This window comes from Peromyscus eremicus, chromosome 3, assembly GCF_949786415.1.
Source record: "Peromyscus eremicus chromosome 3, PerEre_H2_v1, whole genome shotgun sequence".
In the NCBI taxonomy this organism is placed as follows: domain Eukaryota; kingdom Metazoa; phylum Chordata; class Mammalia; order Rodentia; family Cricetidae; genus Peromyscus; species Peromyscus eremicus.
The window spans coordinates 84,394,790-84,410,847 of NC_081418.1; the positions used below are offsets into that span (position 1 = coordinate 84,394,790).

At 43.4% G+C, this 16,058-nt stretch overlaps 2 protein-coding genes and 1 pseudogene across 2 annotated transcripts in view; 1 reads left to right on the forward strand and 2 right to left on the reverse strand.

Annotated features, from left to right (window-relative positions):
* The window catches only part of Ptcd3 (pentatricopeptide repeat domain 3), a 33,101-nt gene extending 27,079 nt beyond the window's left edge, over window positions 1-6,022 (reverse strand). The window contains exons 1-3 of the mRNA XM_059257966.1: window positions 5,910-6,022; window positions 3,930-3,982; window positions 3,782-3,818 (exon numbers count right to left, since the gene is read on the reverse strand). Coding sequence (XP_059113949.1) covers window positions 3,782-3,818; window positions 3,930-3,982; window positions 5,910-6,013 — 194 coding nt within the window. The 5' untranslated portion in view covers window positions 6,014-6,022. The remainder of the gene's footprint in view (window positions 1-3,781; window positions 3,819-3,929; window positions 3,983-5,909) is intronic.
* Window positions 6,023-6,327: 305 nt separating this feature from the next.
* Window positions 6,328-16,058, forward strand: part of Polr1a (RNA polymerase I subunit A) — a 65,056-nt gene continuing 55,325 nt past the window's right edge. Inside the window, exons 1-5 of the mRNA XM_059257967.1 lie at window positions 6,328-6,509; window positions 8,702-8,906; window positions 10,064-10,213; window positions 13,266-13,373; window positions 15,894-15,979. Coding sequence (XP_059113950.1) covers window positions 6,433-6,509; window positions 8,702-8,906; window positions 10,064-10,213; window positions 13,266-13,373; window positions 15,894-15,979 — 626 coding nt within the window. The 5' untranslated portion in view covers window positions 6,328-6,432. The remainder of the gene's footprint in view (window positions 6,510-8,701; window positions 8,907-10,063; window positions 10,214-13,265; window positions 13,374-15,893; window positions 15,980-16,058) is intronic.
* Window positions 14,414-15,083, reverse strand: LOC131905564 (eukaryotic translation initiation factor 3 subunit H-like; annotated as a pseudogene).

A 16,058-nucleotide genomic window follows, 5' to 3' on the forward strand; every position in this document is an offset into this window, starting at 1 on the left:
CAGATGACATAATCTACTTCAAATCTGCTCACTCTTAATTTTGTGTGTGTGTGTGTGTGTGTGTGTGTGTGTGTATACACAAGTGCAAGAGCCTGTGGGAACCAGAGGCACTGGATCCCCCTGGAGCTGGAGTTACAGGTGGTTGTAGGCCATCTGACTTTAGAAACTGAACTGTCCTCTGCAGGGGCAATATATGCTCTCATCCTCTGAACCATCTCTGCAGCCCCTTAGATTACTCTTGCTAGGGTTCATGTATTTAATTTCCAAGAGAATTGTTGTGATTTTAAAAAATTTAGGGTTATTTTAAATAAAGTTTAACATAATATTTATAAGACTGTAAGTCATCTGAGAAAGAAAAAAACTAAGTTTTATAACATGAGAAGCTGAATAATTGTAGTATATAAGACAGCCATTGGATATGCTACTTTGTTTTTGTTTGTTTGGTTTTTAGAGACAGGGTCACTTTACATAGTCCTTGAATGAAAGCTCTTCTTTCCTAAGTTTCATTGGGGTCATTACATTATTTCAGGTGTGGGGCCTACTTCATACATCCTTTTCAAGACAAGTGCACAGCCACTAATCTTATTCTTTTTCAAAAAGTATTTTAAAGTATTCACAATGAATAATATCCTTAAAAAATAAAAACCAGGGCTGGAGAAATGGCTTAGTAGCTAGGAGCACCAGCTGATGTTCCAGAGGACCTGGCTTCATTTCCAGCATCCACATGGTATCTCACAACCATCCCTAACTCCTGTTCCCTGGGATAGACACCCTCTTCTGACCTCCACAGGCACCAAGCACACACATGGCACTCACACATATATAAAAGCAAAACATCAGCTGGGTGGTGGTGGCGCACACCTTTAATCCCAGCATTCGGGAGGCAGAGCCAGGCAGATCTGTGTGAGTTCGAGGCCAGCCTAGCCTACGGCGAGATCTAGGACAGGCACCAAAACTACACAGAGAAACCCTGTCCTGAAAAACCAAACCAGGGGCTGGAAGATGGCTCAGAGGTTATGAGCACTGACTGCTCCTCCTGAGGTCCTGAGTTCAATTCCCAGCAACCACATGGTGGCCCACAACCATCCATAATGACATCTGGTGCCCTCTTCTGGCCTGCAGACATATGTGCAGGCAGAATTCTGTATACATAACAAATAAATCTTAAAAAAAAAAAGAAAAACCAAACCAAACAAAAAAATAAATAATAAAGCAAAACATTCACACATAAAATAAATTTCTTAAAAATTAAAAAAAATTCACCAAAATCCTTCCAAAGTTTACAGGTTAAGCTATGGTATCTGGTGTCATATTGTGATCTTACCTAACAACAATTTCATAGGCAATATCCAGAGTAGAATTTCTTTTGAGACAAGAGTCTCATGTAGCCTAGGCTGTCCTGGAACTCCCTATGTAGCTGAGGATGACCTTGAACTTCACCTGTAGTGATAGAACTGAAGGCTTGTACCACTACATCTAGTTTTATACAGTATCTAAGAACTGAATCTAAGGCTTCAAATGTATGCTAGGCAAGTTCAGCATCAACCCCCTATTTCCAGAACTTTTAAAGGTAGTTTTAAGCATAAGCAGATTTAAAAAACACAACAAAGCAACTTGGTATCAGTCACTTGGTACATGTTAAATGAGTTTCTATTATCCACATGATTATGCACAGATGTAACCAATGTCTTTAATGTCATAGCATGATGGCACTTCTATCCACTCACCCAAAGATGGGTGTGTAGGCTGTTTCAGCTGTGACTGCTCTTTGGCCACAGGTGCAAGCATTCCTCCTGACGGGTATGGACATTACCTTAAATTCTGATCCTAACTTCCACCCAAATAACTGTTCCAATTTGCTGTTTCATCAACAAATACATATATTCTACTCTTTGCTAATATGAAAGGTTTTTAATTCTACTTCTTTTCTTGTTTGGTTTGTTTTGAGACAGTGTTTCTCTGTGTAACAGCTCTGGCTGTCCTGGAATTCAAAACTGGAACACAATTTATAGACCAGGCTGGCCTTGAACTCACAGAGCTCTACCTGCCTCTACCTCCCGAGTGCTGAGAAAATCGCACTTCTTTTACAAATCATAATTAGGCTTCTTAAAATAACCTCGTAATCCATACTAACCTGCTGAACTTTGTCTTCATCATGTCATAGTCATGTATGAAAATTCACAATGACTGTAATTTGTTTAAGTTTTCTATGACATTGTGAGATCTGAAAGATCATAGCCTTAGAGTACAAAAGGCACATGGAGTCTGAAAATACAGATTCTTGAGCCTTGAAATCAGAAGCTCCACATCAGGGTTCAAAATCCACTCTACACCATTTCTTTTTTGGGGGACCAGGAGTAAGAGACAGAGTAAATATTTTGGTTGTGAGCCTAGCCTTCAACAGCTGAACCATCTCTCCAGCCCCGGAGTAAATATTTTAATATGGTAGCACAAAAAGTTTGCTGTCCAAATTGTCAGCACACAATAAAAAGAAGTATGTGACCAAACTAAGCTACATTCCACATAAAATTTGACACAAATTTTCATGTTACTTTTTTTTTCTTTTTGGTTTCTCAAGACAGTTTTACTTTGTAGCCTTGGCTGTCCTGGAACTCACTCTGTAGACCAGGTTGTCCTGGAACTCACAGAGATCCACCCGCCTTTGCCTCCTGAGTACTGGGATTAATGGTTTGCACCACTACTGCCTGGCTTTCTTTTTGGCGCCCCCCCCCTAACTATATTTAAAAAAAAAAAATCTTATCTTATAAGCCAAATTTTTAAAAAAGGGCCTTGATTTGCTGACCAATGCTTTGCATCCACCAATTCATATCCTGTTTCCTAATAACATTTTCAACAGGCCTGCCACCAAGCCATCAACAATCATGTTACATTCTGTCTTTGACAATCAATCCTTTACCTTCTGCCCCTTGAGTGCTGGGATTACAGGTGTATGCCACCACAAAACAATACTCAATATACCTGAACTCCTGCTAGCTATACGGGTAAAGTTACATACATATAGGACTATAAGATTCGATATAAGCAGGCAGCAGTTAGATTGTAGAACACTCCAAATATCCTCCTGTATTTCTTGTAGTTTTTTTGGGTACAGAAGCTGGCAAAGTGCTGTACACTGGAATGCTGTATTCACAGATAACCAAGTTTCTACTCTTACCTCTGATGCTCTGTTATTCCTATTCTTCCTCACTGTATGAACTCGCTAGGTAGACTAGGTTTTGCCTGAACTCACAGAAATCTTCCTGCCTCTGCCTCCCGAGTGCTGGGATTAAAGGTGCGTGGCACCATGGCCAGCCACTGTTCTTGCTCTTGGCCAGGAGAACAAATGAGTCTAGTCATATCAATATAATGAAATACAATGTAGCCACTAAAATGTAAAATTATTATACAAAAAAAGTATATCTAATAGTTCAATTCTAAACTAAATGTGTAGTTTTACACATAAAAATTACATCACTGGCTGGAGAGATGGCTCAGTGGTTAAGAGCACTGGCTGCTCTTCCAGAGGTCCTGAGTTCAATTCCCAGCAACCACATGGTGACTCACAACCATCCATAATGACATCTGGTGCCCTCTGTGGCCTGCAGGCATACATGCAGGCAAAACATGGTATACATAACAAATCTTTAAAAAACCTACATCATAAATCTTAAAAATAATGGTTAATAAATAACTGTCTATGAGATAGGCACTGCTTAAACCTTAAGTTTTATTTACAGCAAACACCGAACCACTGGTTAAATGAATAGCAAATGATACTCACCATGTTTTCTTTTTTGGAATGACTATTTCTTCAATCCCTTACAGGACAAAGATAAAAATAATCAGTTTCCTAATAATACAAAGAAATACAAGATGCATTTTTTTTTGTTTCGTTTTTAAATAAACTATTTCCATGGTTTTAAAATTACCTGTTACATTTGTTCCTTCAACCTTTGGGACGGATGCACTTCCAGGATAAAATCTGCATTAAACAACAACAACAACAACAAAAACCTCTAAAGTTAATACTGCTCATTATTGAAGCTCTCGGCTCATCTCCACCTGCATGCATACATTTTGAGCTACACTTTCTAATTATCATGGATCAAATAGACTAGACTGTATACCTCACATCATGACCAAAACAGCAAGTTCAATGCAAAAAACAATAGGTGGTTAAAATTTATTTGTGATGTTAGGAATCAAACCAGAGCCTCATCCATGCTAAGCCAAGCTCTGGAACACTAAGCTATAGTATCAGCCAAGATTTTTTAAGTATGCAATCTCATTACAAAATAATCAAGATGGCGCACGCCTTTAATCCCAGCACTCGGGAGGCAGAGCCAGGCGGATCTCTGTGAGTTCAAAGCCAGCCTGGGCTACCAAGTGAGTTCCAGGAAAAGGCGCAAAGCTACACAGATAAACCCTGTCTCGAAAAAAAAGACAAAAAAAAAAAACAACAAAATAATCAAGATTAAAACCAGAAAATTTAACAGCACTAGAACAGAAATTAACCTGGAAAATGCAGGACAAGGATCAATTCAGTGAGTTGTTGCTTTTAATAGACAGAACTCAGATAGCAAGCAAATGCCTACTCCACTCAAAGCAATCAGAACAAAGCTTAGATCACCTATGGCCGTATATTCCACCACTTTTAACAACCAAAAATGTACCAACAACAGAAGGCTTTTGACTGTTTGCTATATTCTCAGAGGGCCCCCAACTTTTTTTGCCCAGTATATATATTGGTTCATTGCCAGCCTGGTCTACAGAGCGAGTTCCAGGACAGTCAAGGATAATGACACACTTACAGGTATCCTAAAATCAAACCAACAGTTAATATTACCTTGTGTCTTCTATTCTTAAAGGGCATCAGAATTACTCAGAAAATTTATATGTGATCACAGAGAAAACTATGTCATCCACTGGTGCCTGGTCTAAGGTATCATTTTTACTTAAGCTTTTATTGAAATCATCATCTTATGCTGAGAGAAAGAAGTAGCCATCAGGCAAAGAAAACAAGCAGAAAGGGAGGGCTGGGACCCGACTGCAAAATGGTTTCTACAAAGTCAACCAGTGTTGTCTTTAGGGGAACTGAGATAAAGTACGTACAAAATACATACCGTAAGTAAGTTACATCAAATTCAATCCCTACAGTTCTTTCAGACAGTTACTACTAGTCAGAATTCACTTTAGAAAAGTTGTCCATTATCATCCAACTCAAGAAAAGGCAAACACTGAACATGAAAGATTTCTTGGGCTGGTGATTTTAACTCAGTAGCAGAGTGGGTAATCGGCATCCATGAGGTCTTGGAATCAATACACAAAAATAAAATTGGATTTCAAATTTTTTACTACACCTAAATGCCTTGCACCAGGCCACTGTTTGAAGGGTGTAAAATGAAATTACATAAATATCTGCAATATGTCCCAAGCAATATCGAAAGAGTGAGGTCGGGCTTTTTAAAAGGCTTTTCTGCTTTTACTACAGCCTAATTTTCTTAGCTCAAAGTTCTCATAACATTCGGTCCACAGGGGCGATGAGAGCCTACCGTTTATTTGGGGAAAATCTATTACTTCGCTCTTTCCTTTTGGCAGAGTTAAAATGGATATGGGAGGGGTTTTAAAGAAATTTGTTAAGGGGCTTGTAGAAGCACTCACGGAAATGTGAACTTTACGAAAACAGGGACCTATTTTAAAGGGCAATTTCAACTTTATAGAGTATTACAACCAACCAATAAAAAAATCTCCCGAAAGAATATACGCCGTTCGAAACTTAGGTCAAACCACCGCTACCTCGTGCTACCCTTGGGGGCGCGCGGCCTCCAGCACGCAAACACCGTTGCATGCCACCTAGTTCCACAACTCTTAAGGAAATGCAAGGTCTAACTGACTCCGGGTCTTCTTACCTGCAGCAGGGCTTCGCTTCACACACACCTGCCCCCCGAGCAGTCTGCAGCAAGGCAGGCCCGCCGCGGAAACGCACGCAGCGAGCAGACAGCGCCGCCGCCATCTTTGGACTCTTCGCAGAGCACGTTGGGAACGCCCTCCGCCTACAAGGTCAAAAGAGGCGGGGCGGCCGTGGAACGTCTCAGCCGAAATGGGTGGTTACAAGGTCATGGCAAGGATACCAACGGAAGGCTCACTACACATCATTCACCTCAAATAAATGTACTTGAAATATTATTTCTGATGTCTCAATTGTGATTTTATTTTTAAACAGAACGAGGGTCTTGAGACTATTTTCTTCCGACCCCACCCCACCCCGAAAGCAAAAGTGAGCTCGTCCAAGTCAGTAAGCTAGGCAGCGTTTCCGGCACGCAAGCGCAGTGGAAAACACATGGTGGCTCCGTGCTGCGAGAGTCCAGCGTGTTTCGCCGGAGCTAACGGGAACTTCTCTCTAGGTGACGGATCTCAAAACTGATTCGAAAGATGCTGGCCTCCAAGCACACGCCATGGAGACGGCTTCAGGGCATTTCCTTCGGGATGTATTCGGCCGAGGAGCTCAAGTAAGGAGTTGGTGGGAATGCGTGGTTGTGGCAGTGGGCGCCGGGAACTACAGTTCCCAAAAGGCCTTGCGCCGAGCCTGTCGGGGGGGGTCCGGCTGCCTGGCGCCGTTTTGCAGGTAGCGGGAAGGAATGCGTTTGGGACTAGGTTTGACCTTCCTTGCTCCATCTTTATCCGTTCATCTTCCTCGTTAACGAACCAGTCATTTATACTCTCATGTTCGCCACGCGCTTATGAACTACCTAATTAGTCTCCTCTCGTCGGAGCGATGATGAACCTTTAAATCGCAGGTTAAGGCCTTGTTCTACTTTATGAAGTTATGAAGTCGCAGGAACTCTTCTTTAATCTTCATTTTGATCTCGATAACATACACGCATCTCAAACTTGCATTAAAAACGCAACATGCACCCTCACTTCCACAAACTGAAAGGAACTGCCTCCCCAAACTGGCGTGCCAGGTTTAATGCAAAATGAAACAATTCTAGACTCCACTCTAACATCTTATTTATTAGGCTTTTGCTGTATGTTACCTACATAATCTAATTTGATTTTACCCTCCTTTTATCTCTATTGCCACTGCCTTAAGTCAGTTCTTTTGTCATGCTCAGACATGTCACCTCCACCCTCATACACATCTAGTCCTGTCAGCCCTCCACACAGCTGTCAAAATTATTCTCGCCGGGCGGTGGTGGCGCACGCCTTTAATCCCAGCACTCGGGAGGCAGAGCCAGGCGGATCTCTGTGAGTTCGAGGCCAGCCTGGGCTACCAAGTGAGTCCCAGGAAAGGCGCAAAGCTACACAGAGAAACCCTGTCTCGAAAAACCAAAAAAAAAAAAAAAAAAAAATTATTCTCAAGTGCAAATTGAAGTCATACTAATATCACCCCTAAACCTTCCTAGGAGCTTGCCCTCGGGAAAAGGATACCACAACGGTGGTTCTCAACCTTCCTGATGCTCCATGTATCCTTGGTCCTTACAGTGGCATTGACCATGGGAGTCTTCCAGATCTGTACAGCTTCGTTTTTTATGGACCACCGTCAGTTTACCTGACCCTACAGCTCACTGACTTTTTTTGTTGCTGTTGTTGTTCCCTCTAGAGTGCAAGACGGGGATGGCATCTCTGTCCTTACATTTGCTTTCCGACCTGGACCAGCAGGTCATTCTTCAGTGACAGGGTCCTTGCCAAGGGATGGAAAGATAGAGGATAGAAGATAAAAGCTGAGGTCAGAAAGTCTTGCGTAAGCTATGTCTTATGCCAAGCAAGCTTATTAGGAAGTACAGCATCTTAAATACTGTTTGTAGGGGGAAAACCAGCTACGGTCAGCAGAGAGCGAAGACAGACAGTGTTGGCAAAGAGAGCCCAGGATACCTCAGACGCAGCTGTCTTAGGATTGATAATCACAGCTGAGGGGGAAGAGTTGGGTCCTCAGAAGCTGCAACCTTGACTCCTTCGAGGCACTGGCTCCTCCTCTTGACTGGCCTTACCAAGTCCACTGCTGGACAAGGGCACAGAACTACAGTTTGCTTTGTCCTTTCATCAGGACCCCTGAGAAAGTCTTGGGTCAGTCTGGCTCCCCACAGTTTTCTAAATTAGATGAGATTTACAAGGCAAACTAGGCTTTGTAAAGAATATTTATGTGACATTTAAGAAGGATGCTTTCTAACTGTTTCATTGTTGTGGGAACACCCAAATACAATTGAGTAGAGCACACACAGGCTTTATAACATTTACTGTTCTATGTGGCGCAATAACACGCTCTTAGTGGGTACAAGACTAGGTATTTGAGCCGGGCGGTGGTGGCGCACGCCTTTAATCCCAGCACTCGGGAGGCAGAGCCAGGTGGATCTCTGTGAGTTCGAGGCCAGCCTGGTCTCCAAAGCGAGTTCCAGGAAAGGCGCAAAGCTACACAGAGAAACCCTGTCTCGAAAAACCAAAAAAAAAAAAAAAAAAAAAAAAAAAAGACTAGGTATTTGACAGGTAAGAGATTCCATTATATAAAGTGATGAAATCTTGCATAAAGGAAGTTTCTTTATGATTTTATTTGTGTTTAATTTTCTTGATTTGTTATTCTGTGTACAGGAGTTCTTATGTGGCAATTCCTTCATTGAATGATTTAAGCTCTCCAGTCAGGTCTGGAACATCAGAGAAGTTAATAACCTGAGCTTTCCCTGGCTTTTTTTTCTAATCTCCTCAGGAAATTAAGCGTTAAATCCATTACCAACCCTCGCTATGTGGACAGTCTGGGAAACCCTTCAGCAAATGGCCTGTATGATTTGGCATTGGGTCCTGCAGATTCCAAAGAAGTGTGCTCCACCTGTGTGCAGGACTTCAGCAACTGCTCGGGACACCTGGGCCACATTGAGCTCCCGCTCACGGTGTACAACCCTCTCCTCTTTGATGTATGTGCTGCCCTGGGCATGTGGGCCTTGGGATTGCTGGAGTTGTGGGGACCATCTTTTCTTCCTCTTTCTTTAGAAAAAAAACCTTGAGGGACCCAGTACAAGTCACCTCGAGGGTCCACTGTCCAAAATGCTTGAGATCAAAAGTGTTTTGAATTTCAGGTTTTAGACTATTTATAGCCTACATAATGGTGATATTGTAGGAAGGGAACTCAAGTCTAAACATGAATTCACTCAGAGTTTATATATACCTCATATACACAGCCTGAAGGGGATTGTATGTGTTTCTGACATGCCTACATTTTTACTAAAACCCATAACCCATGAAGTCAGATGTTGAATTTGTTTATTTGTATGTCGGGTCTCCAAAAGTTTGGGATTTTAGATTCTCAGATTAGGGATGCTTACCCTGTAACTTCAGCTTACCCTACAGACTACCCGGAGAATTTCAGCTTGATTCCAATTGAAAAAAGCCACAACTAGATTGTGTTTATGTGAGAGGGAAATGTTTAGTGAGCCACCCACCCACCTATCCAACACTCGGGGTCTACTCCAGACTTAAGGCACTGATTTATGCCCTTTTGCTTCAAGGGTTCTGTGCCCTTCAGAAAGCTGTGTGGCAGTCACCTTCCTAGGAGTGGAGGGAATTCTGGTGCTCCCGAGGCCATTGGCTTTTCAGGTAGCTCTGCACAGTGTAACTTCTTGGTAGGAAAGGCAAAGCCCCCAAAGGAAAACCAATAGCATCAAAATGAAGCCCCTGTCTAGACTGCTGCTTGTGTGTGTAACCTAGCCTCCAGGGGTTGTTTTTAAGCTGTTTAGATTGTGGCATACACACCAGTTTATCTGTTAAGCATATTGAATAAAGGCTATTGTCTTAGTTAAGTAGTTGGTATAAAACAAAAGGAATTCCTTTTCTCAGACCATGCATTCATTCTACATGAATTTCAAATTTGAATGGTTTAAAATGAAATCATAAAAGAAATATTTGGGAATGTTGGTTTAGTTTATAGGGTCTAAAAGGCTATAGAGGCATAGAGGCAGAAGTAGAATTCTTAAGGACGTAGACAACAGAAAGAAAAATCTCTTGTACAATGGAAACCACCATGCGTATTGTGTCTCTTTTTAATGTCCTGTTTCCTTTTGTCCCCACTCTTTAGAAACTCTACCTCCTGCTCCGAGGCTCCTGTTTAAATTGCCACATGCTGACTTGTCCTCGGGCTGCCATTCACCTGTTGATCTGCCAGCTGAGGGTCCTGGAAGTTGGAGCCCTCCAGGCAGTTTATGAGCTTGAGCGAATTCTGAGCAGGGTAGGTTGGTAATGGAAACCAGGACATCAAGAGATGTTTGTTTGTTTTCCTTTGTGCCACCCCAGTAGTCTCCAGACTGTTTGACCCTTGCATCTTTTTTTTTCTTGGTCTTTTGAGACAGGGTTCTCTGTGTAATAGCCCTGGCTGTCCTGGAACTCACTCTGTAGCCCAGGCTGGCCTCGAACTTACAGATATCCACCTGCCTCTGCCTCCCAAGTGCTGGGATTAAAGGCGTGCGCCACCACTGCCCGGTGACCCTTGTATCTTATAATGATGCCAAAAGATAGGTATTTTCCCTGGGTCTGTGTGGGGCAGTGGTAGAAGAGGTAGAGGGCGGTGTACATCTAAACTTCCGGGCCCATTATTCCTTGTCCAGGGGTTTCCTGAAGAAATGGCTGATTGTAAGCCTGAATGAGAAATTACAGTAGCCTGTAACAGGACATGCCAGAGAGCAAGTTGGTGCTCAGAGTCAGTCAAAAGGATACAGCTTGTGTGAGGGGTTTACGGTGGCCAAATCTGGGACAATCAAAGCAAATTGTGATAGTAGATAAGTATAAGCCATTGAATGCAGTAGGAATCTCCAGCATCCATGAGTTCACATGGATGTAAATGGAGAATGATTTGAATGACTGATAATTTAAGTAGCAGGCTGCTGGTACACTTTACAGTGCATTCTGCCACACACATATGTAATCTTTATTAACCATAGAGATTGAGGAAGAAAGAGTCACTTTCTTATCAAAGAATCTCACACTCAACCCCCTTATTCAAGTAGTCAAAGTGAACAATACCTGATAAAAATTTAAATCACATGGTATGTTCTAAGCTGTGGTAAAAATGGCATGTTGCTTTGGGGTTCTTCTACCACAAGGGCATTGGCTCAGTCTTGTTCATGAGGAAACATCAAACATGCCCAAGTTGAGTAGTTTGTAAAACCCTCCTTTATCCCTCAGCAATGTAGAGGCCTTCAGTAACAAAGGAACTATTCCGTTCTCAGACTGACATGCTGCACCTGTCAGTCTGAGAAAACTGTTCTAACGACTGGGCATCTGGAAACTACCGCGAGTAGATGTAACTGATATGCTTTTGCTGTGAAAGACATTATAAAGAGAACTTCAAAGCCCGAACCGTGTCTGGGAGGTAGATGGTAGTTTATTACTGTTAGCTTACCATTTTGATTATCGTAGTAAGATCTAGCCTGAAACTTGTTGTGTAGCCCAGGCTGACCTCAAGCTCAGAGAGCTCCCCCTGCCTCTGCCTCCTGAGTGCTGGGATTAAAGATCTGTGTCACCATGCCCAGTGATAGAAATTGCTTTGTCCTGTGTTGTAGATTTGGCTTCCTAATATTTTGCTTAGGATTTGGCATCTATAATCTTGAGTTGGATTGATCTGTAAATTTCCTTTCTCATATTGTCCTGTAGAGTTTGGGTACGTGCGTTGTTTCAGCCTTAAAAATGAGTTAAGGAACTTTTTTCTTTTGATATTTTTATTTTACGTGTATGAGTGTTTTTGCTTGCATGTATATGTGTTCCACATAACATGCCTGGTGCTCTGAAGGAGAGTGTTGGGTCTTCTGGAACTGCAGCTACAGAAGGTAGTTAGCCACCATGTGGATTCTGGGAATCTAACTCAGGACCTTGGAAGAGAAGCTAATGCTCTTAGTTGCTGAGCCATCTTTACGGCCTCAAGAAGTTCTCTATAATGCCCTGAAAGAAAGCGTTTGTAGAAGATGAGCGATCCCACAGGCCATCAGGATAGTGCCTGGCATCCCATGTTTTGTAGTACTTCCATGCTGCTGGTGAGCCTTCATGGCATGCTTTGGGAAAGCACAGAGCTGAGGTTTGCACTAGGCACTCACAGCCCTCAGTAGAGATGAAGTCTAAGAAGCCTGGGCTGGTTTCTGCCAGTAGCAGAAATTCTCATCCTGTTTGCCTCCAAGAAAACAAAGCTAAACAGTTAATCCACAGGCAGATTTGTCTACGAGAGAGAAGTGAGAGAAAGATTTTCCTAAGCCTTTAATTAAAGAAGTTATGTTTTTCAGGGATTTGTTTTATCCAGATTTAGTTTTATTTTCACAAAAGTACTCATGGCTCCTATCTTTATTTTCTTTTTTTCTTCATAAAATGTGCAAACAAAAATGTAATCCCGTGTACATTTGGCACCCTTCGATGCCAAGATATTAGAAACTCTCTCCCCTTCCCTAGTCATTATATATACTTTTGGTTGCTAGCGAGTATGCTAGGGTGCTGCCGCCTTCCTTCGGCGAGGAGTCATGCTGCTTCTGCCACTTGGGTGGTACTACCAGTTTGTAACCGTCACAGTCCAGGTTTAAAGCCCTGGTCTGCCTGCGCAGTTGTACGAGAGTTGTTTCCTGAGGGTGTTACCCTCGGGTCCTCATCTCATTAAGCCTGTGTGTCAGGTTTGGGAAGTGGTGATGCCCCATTTGATGCTACCTTTGTACTCATTCTAGGTGTTGATTTCTGTTCCTGCATCATTTGGGGACTTCAAAACGAAAAGCGTGAAATTGAATAGTTAGAAAATGGACTTGAGGCCAGGGTTATCTCTACACAGGCCTCCAGGGGTTCTCAGAGACATCTGTGCCAGTGTCTTCCACAGAGATGCATAAGAATACTGGGTGACCCACAGCTCGCTGGACCCCTGTTTTTACTTCAGTTTGGCCTGCTGCTTCCTCACTGACCTGTCAGCTCTTGGGAGAACTGAGGAGTTAGAAACACTTTTGTCCCACTCTAGTCTTGCGTCTTTGCGGTCTTTAATTTGACCCAAATAGTCCAGCCCACAGTCACTAGAAGTAGGATTTGTTGTTATGTTTGGGGGTAAAACCTAGGGCCTTGTGTGTTCTAGGCAAGCAAGTGCTCCGCTCCACCACTGATTGCGTCCCTAGCCCACGTCACTGTTTTGAAAACGTAGCCCAGTAGCTCTGGTTTCTTTTCCTCCTGTGGATTCCTCAGTCCTTGAAGAGGCCAGCTACAACCAGGATGTTCATGAGACATTTACTGTATTGTAGTATTACAATAGTTTTCCTCTCTCTCAGTTTCTGGAAGAAACTGCTGACCCTTCCGCCTTTGAAATTCAAGAAGAGTTAGAAGAGTACACAAGCAAAGTTCTGCAGAACCACCTCTCGGGGTCCCAAGGAGCACATGTGAGTCACCGCTGTCCCCCTTTCTGTAGCCCCTGACTTTCAGCCTGGTAACTAACCACAGTTCCTCTATGCCGTCATCTGCATACGTCTCTGGCTTCCCAGGGTAGACTTGGGGTTCAGTCCCAGCTCTGCCCCTTGTGAGCCCTGTGACGGGCACATTTCTAAAACCGCCGGGTGTTCATTTCCTTCTCTTTATGGCTGCCAGCAGGGCTGCTAAGAGGATTAGATGACACTGGTTTAAGTAGAGCCTCTGGCAGGCAGTTGCGCTGAGAACGCCGCCGTCTGCCCCTACCTCCACCCCTCCCCACCCCGTACCGTCTCTAAAGCCCTGCTGCCTCATCTCTCCCTTAGCGGCCTCTGTGAAGGAATTTATCCGCTCAGTGCAGGAGTGAGGTAGCTCATATACTGCATCACTGACCTTCAAACTGAATTCACTTTATGACCAGGTATTATACCATTAAATAGCGCAGGGACCCATGGAGGTTCCAGAAGCCCTACGGTGGGACCTGGTAACAGCCAAGAGAAGCATCACTGTGGGAACCCTGAGAGCCATCTGGGGAAGTGGCAGGGAGGGGCCCAGCTCCACACAGAGATTCGTCTTAAAAGCTAAATGAACCCGTACTTATTCCTAATGGATTCATGGTCTCTCAGTCATAGCTTTCTGGAGAAGTTGATGTTCCTAATCTGATACTATGGATGAGTCATTCTAAACAGTCAGGACTTGTTTGGACAGATGACATCACAGCTAAAGGCAGCAGTGACATTAAAGGACCCGCCTCTGCTTTTCTCCATGGAAACACGTTTCCTCCAGAGTTGCCTGTTAGGACCAGAGAGGTGGCTCGGCAGTTCAGACCCGAGTCTGATTCCCCAGCACCCGTGTTGGATGGCTCACAACCCCCCACCTCAGCGGGATCTGATGCCTCTGGCCTCCATGGTCACCTGTCCTCACCTGCACATATCTAGACACAGACAAACATATGTTCCCATCATTTTAAAACAAAAATTTAAGAAATGGAAGAGAGTCTACATTAACTCCCTTTCTAGAAACTTCTTTTTTCTGTTATGTTCTTGAAAAGCATAGTCCTGGCAAGTTTGCTTAGGTTTGGGACAGTGAACTCCTTGATGTTCTGGCAGGGAGTGCTAATCTGGCCTGCAATGAACAGCGACTGCATCCCAGCAGAGGCTTTGGGGAGCTTGAAGCGCTTCGCCAGGTCCTCTCGGGAGTGGGAGGGTTCTCAGTCCAGCTGTGCACGGCCTCCTGCTGCCTGCATTGCTGGTGCTCCTGCTTCTGTTGCTAGTGACTGGTGAATGTCTGTGTCTTGGCTCATTTCATCTGCTAGTTCCATCATCAACTGTAGATTCTTGCCCAAATGATTACCGATGGCAAGACTGAACAATTGGTGTTCATCTGCTGTAGCTGACTTCTCAAGTGCTGATATTAGGATATTGAGCAGATGCGAATCTTTAATTACAGTCAGCACATCTTTAAAAATACTCTCAAAAGGTTGTAGTGTGTCAGCGCCAAAGTCCTTTTCAACAAAGTTCCGTCAGTTTAGGAGTCATTCTGTGTGCCTTTAACAAGAGAGACCTGTAAGCGGTGTTTATGGTACTGTACACAGATTCTTCTGGGCATTTTAGTAAATAAACAGAGAACGCAGAAGTTGCCTGAGGGACAAATAAACCATAGTACAAGAACTGATACTGACCCATGTGGAGATAGTAGTGTTGCCATGGCAAAGGCGCTGCATCATTTCCATCTGATACTGGGCTTCATCAAAGTGAGCATCATCTATGTGCTTGAGGATAGAGAGCAGGTGGAAATTTCAAGATGATCTGCTACAGCCAGACCAGAAAGCACTTCTTGAGGAACCTCGGTGCCTTGTCCTTGATATTTGGTTACCTTTAATATGACCACTTAGATAGCGATATCAAAGACTATTTTGTGGGACATTTTTGTTTAAGTAAGGGTATATTTTAGTAACTTTCTCTTGCTGTGATAAAACACCATGACCAAAGGCAGCTTAAGGACTGAAGAGTTTATATGCACTTATGGATCCAGAAGTGGCGTTGTAATGGCAGGAGGCCCCAAACTGAGAGACAGTCTTCAGCTACAAATAGGAAGCAGAGAGCAAACTGGACATGGGCAAGTCTGTGAACTCTCAATGCCTGTGCCCACTGCTCTGCTTCCTCTAGCCAGGCCAAAGCCCCAAAGGTTTCATAACCTACCCAAACAGTGCCTTCAGCCAAGTGTTCAGATGCCTGCACTTGCAGGGGCGTATTTCTCATTCAAACCACCACAGGATGCTTTCCTCTAGTTAAAATAAAAAGTGAAAAACCATTAAATACATACAGAGTGTATTCTTTTCAGAATGACACTGCACTGCAGGTGTGGTGGTACACATCTGTAATCTCATTACTTGAGAGGCTAAAGCAAGAAGATTACAAATTTGAGGCTAACCTGGGCTACAAAGTGAGACGCTACCTGAAAATAAGCCACTGTCGTATTCTGACTTTAAACAGGTGAAAAATGTCTGCGAAAGCAGGAGCAAACTCATTTCTTACTTCTGGAAGACACATATGGCTGCTAAGCGATGTCCCCACTGCAAGTGAGTGTTGTCCATGAGCCTTTCCTGTTCCCTGGGTGAGCTGCTTTGGCCAGTCACTCAGCGCCACTATTAAATGTCT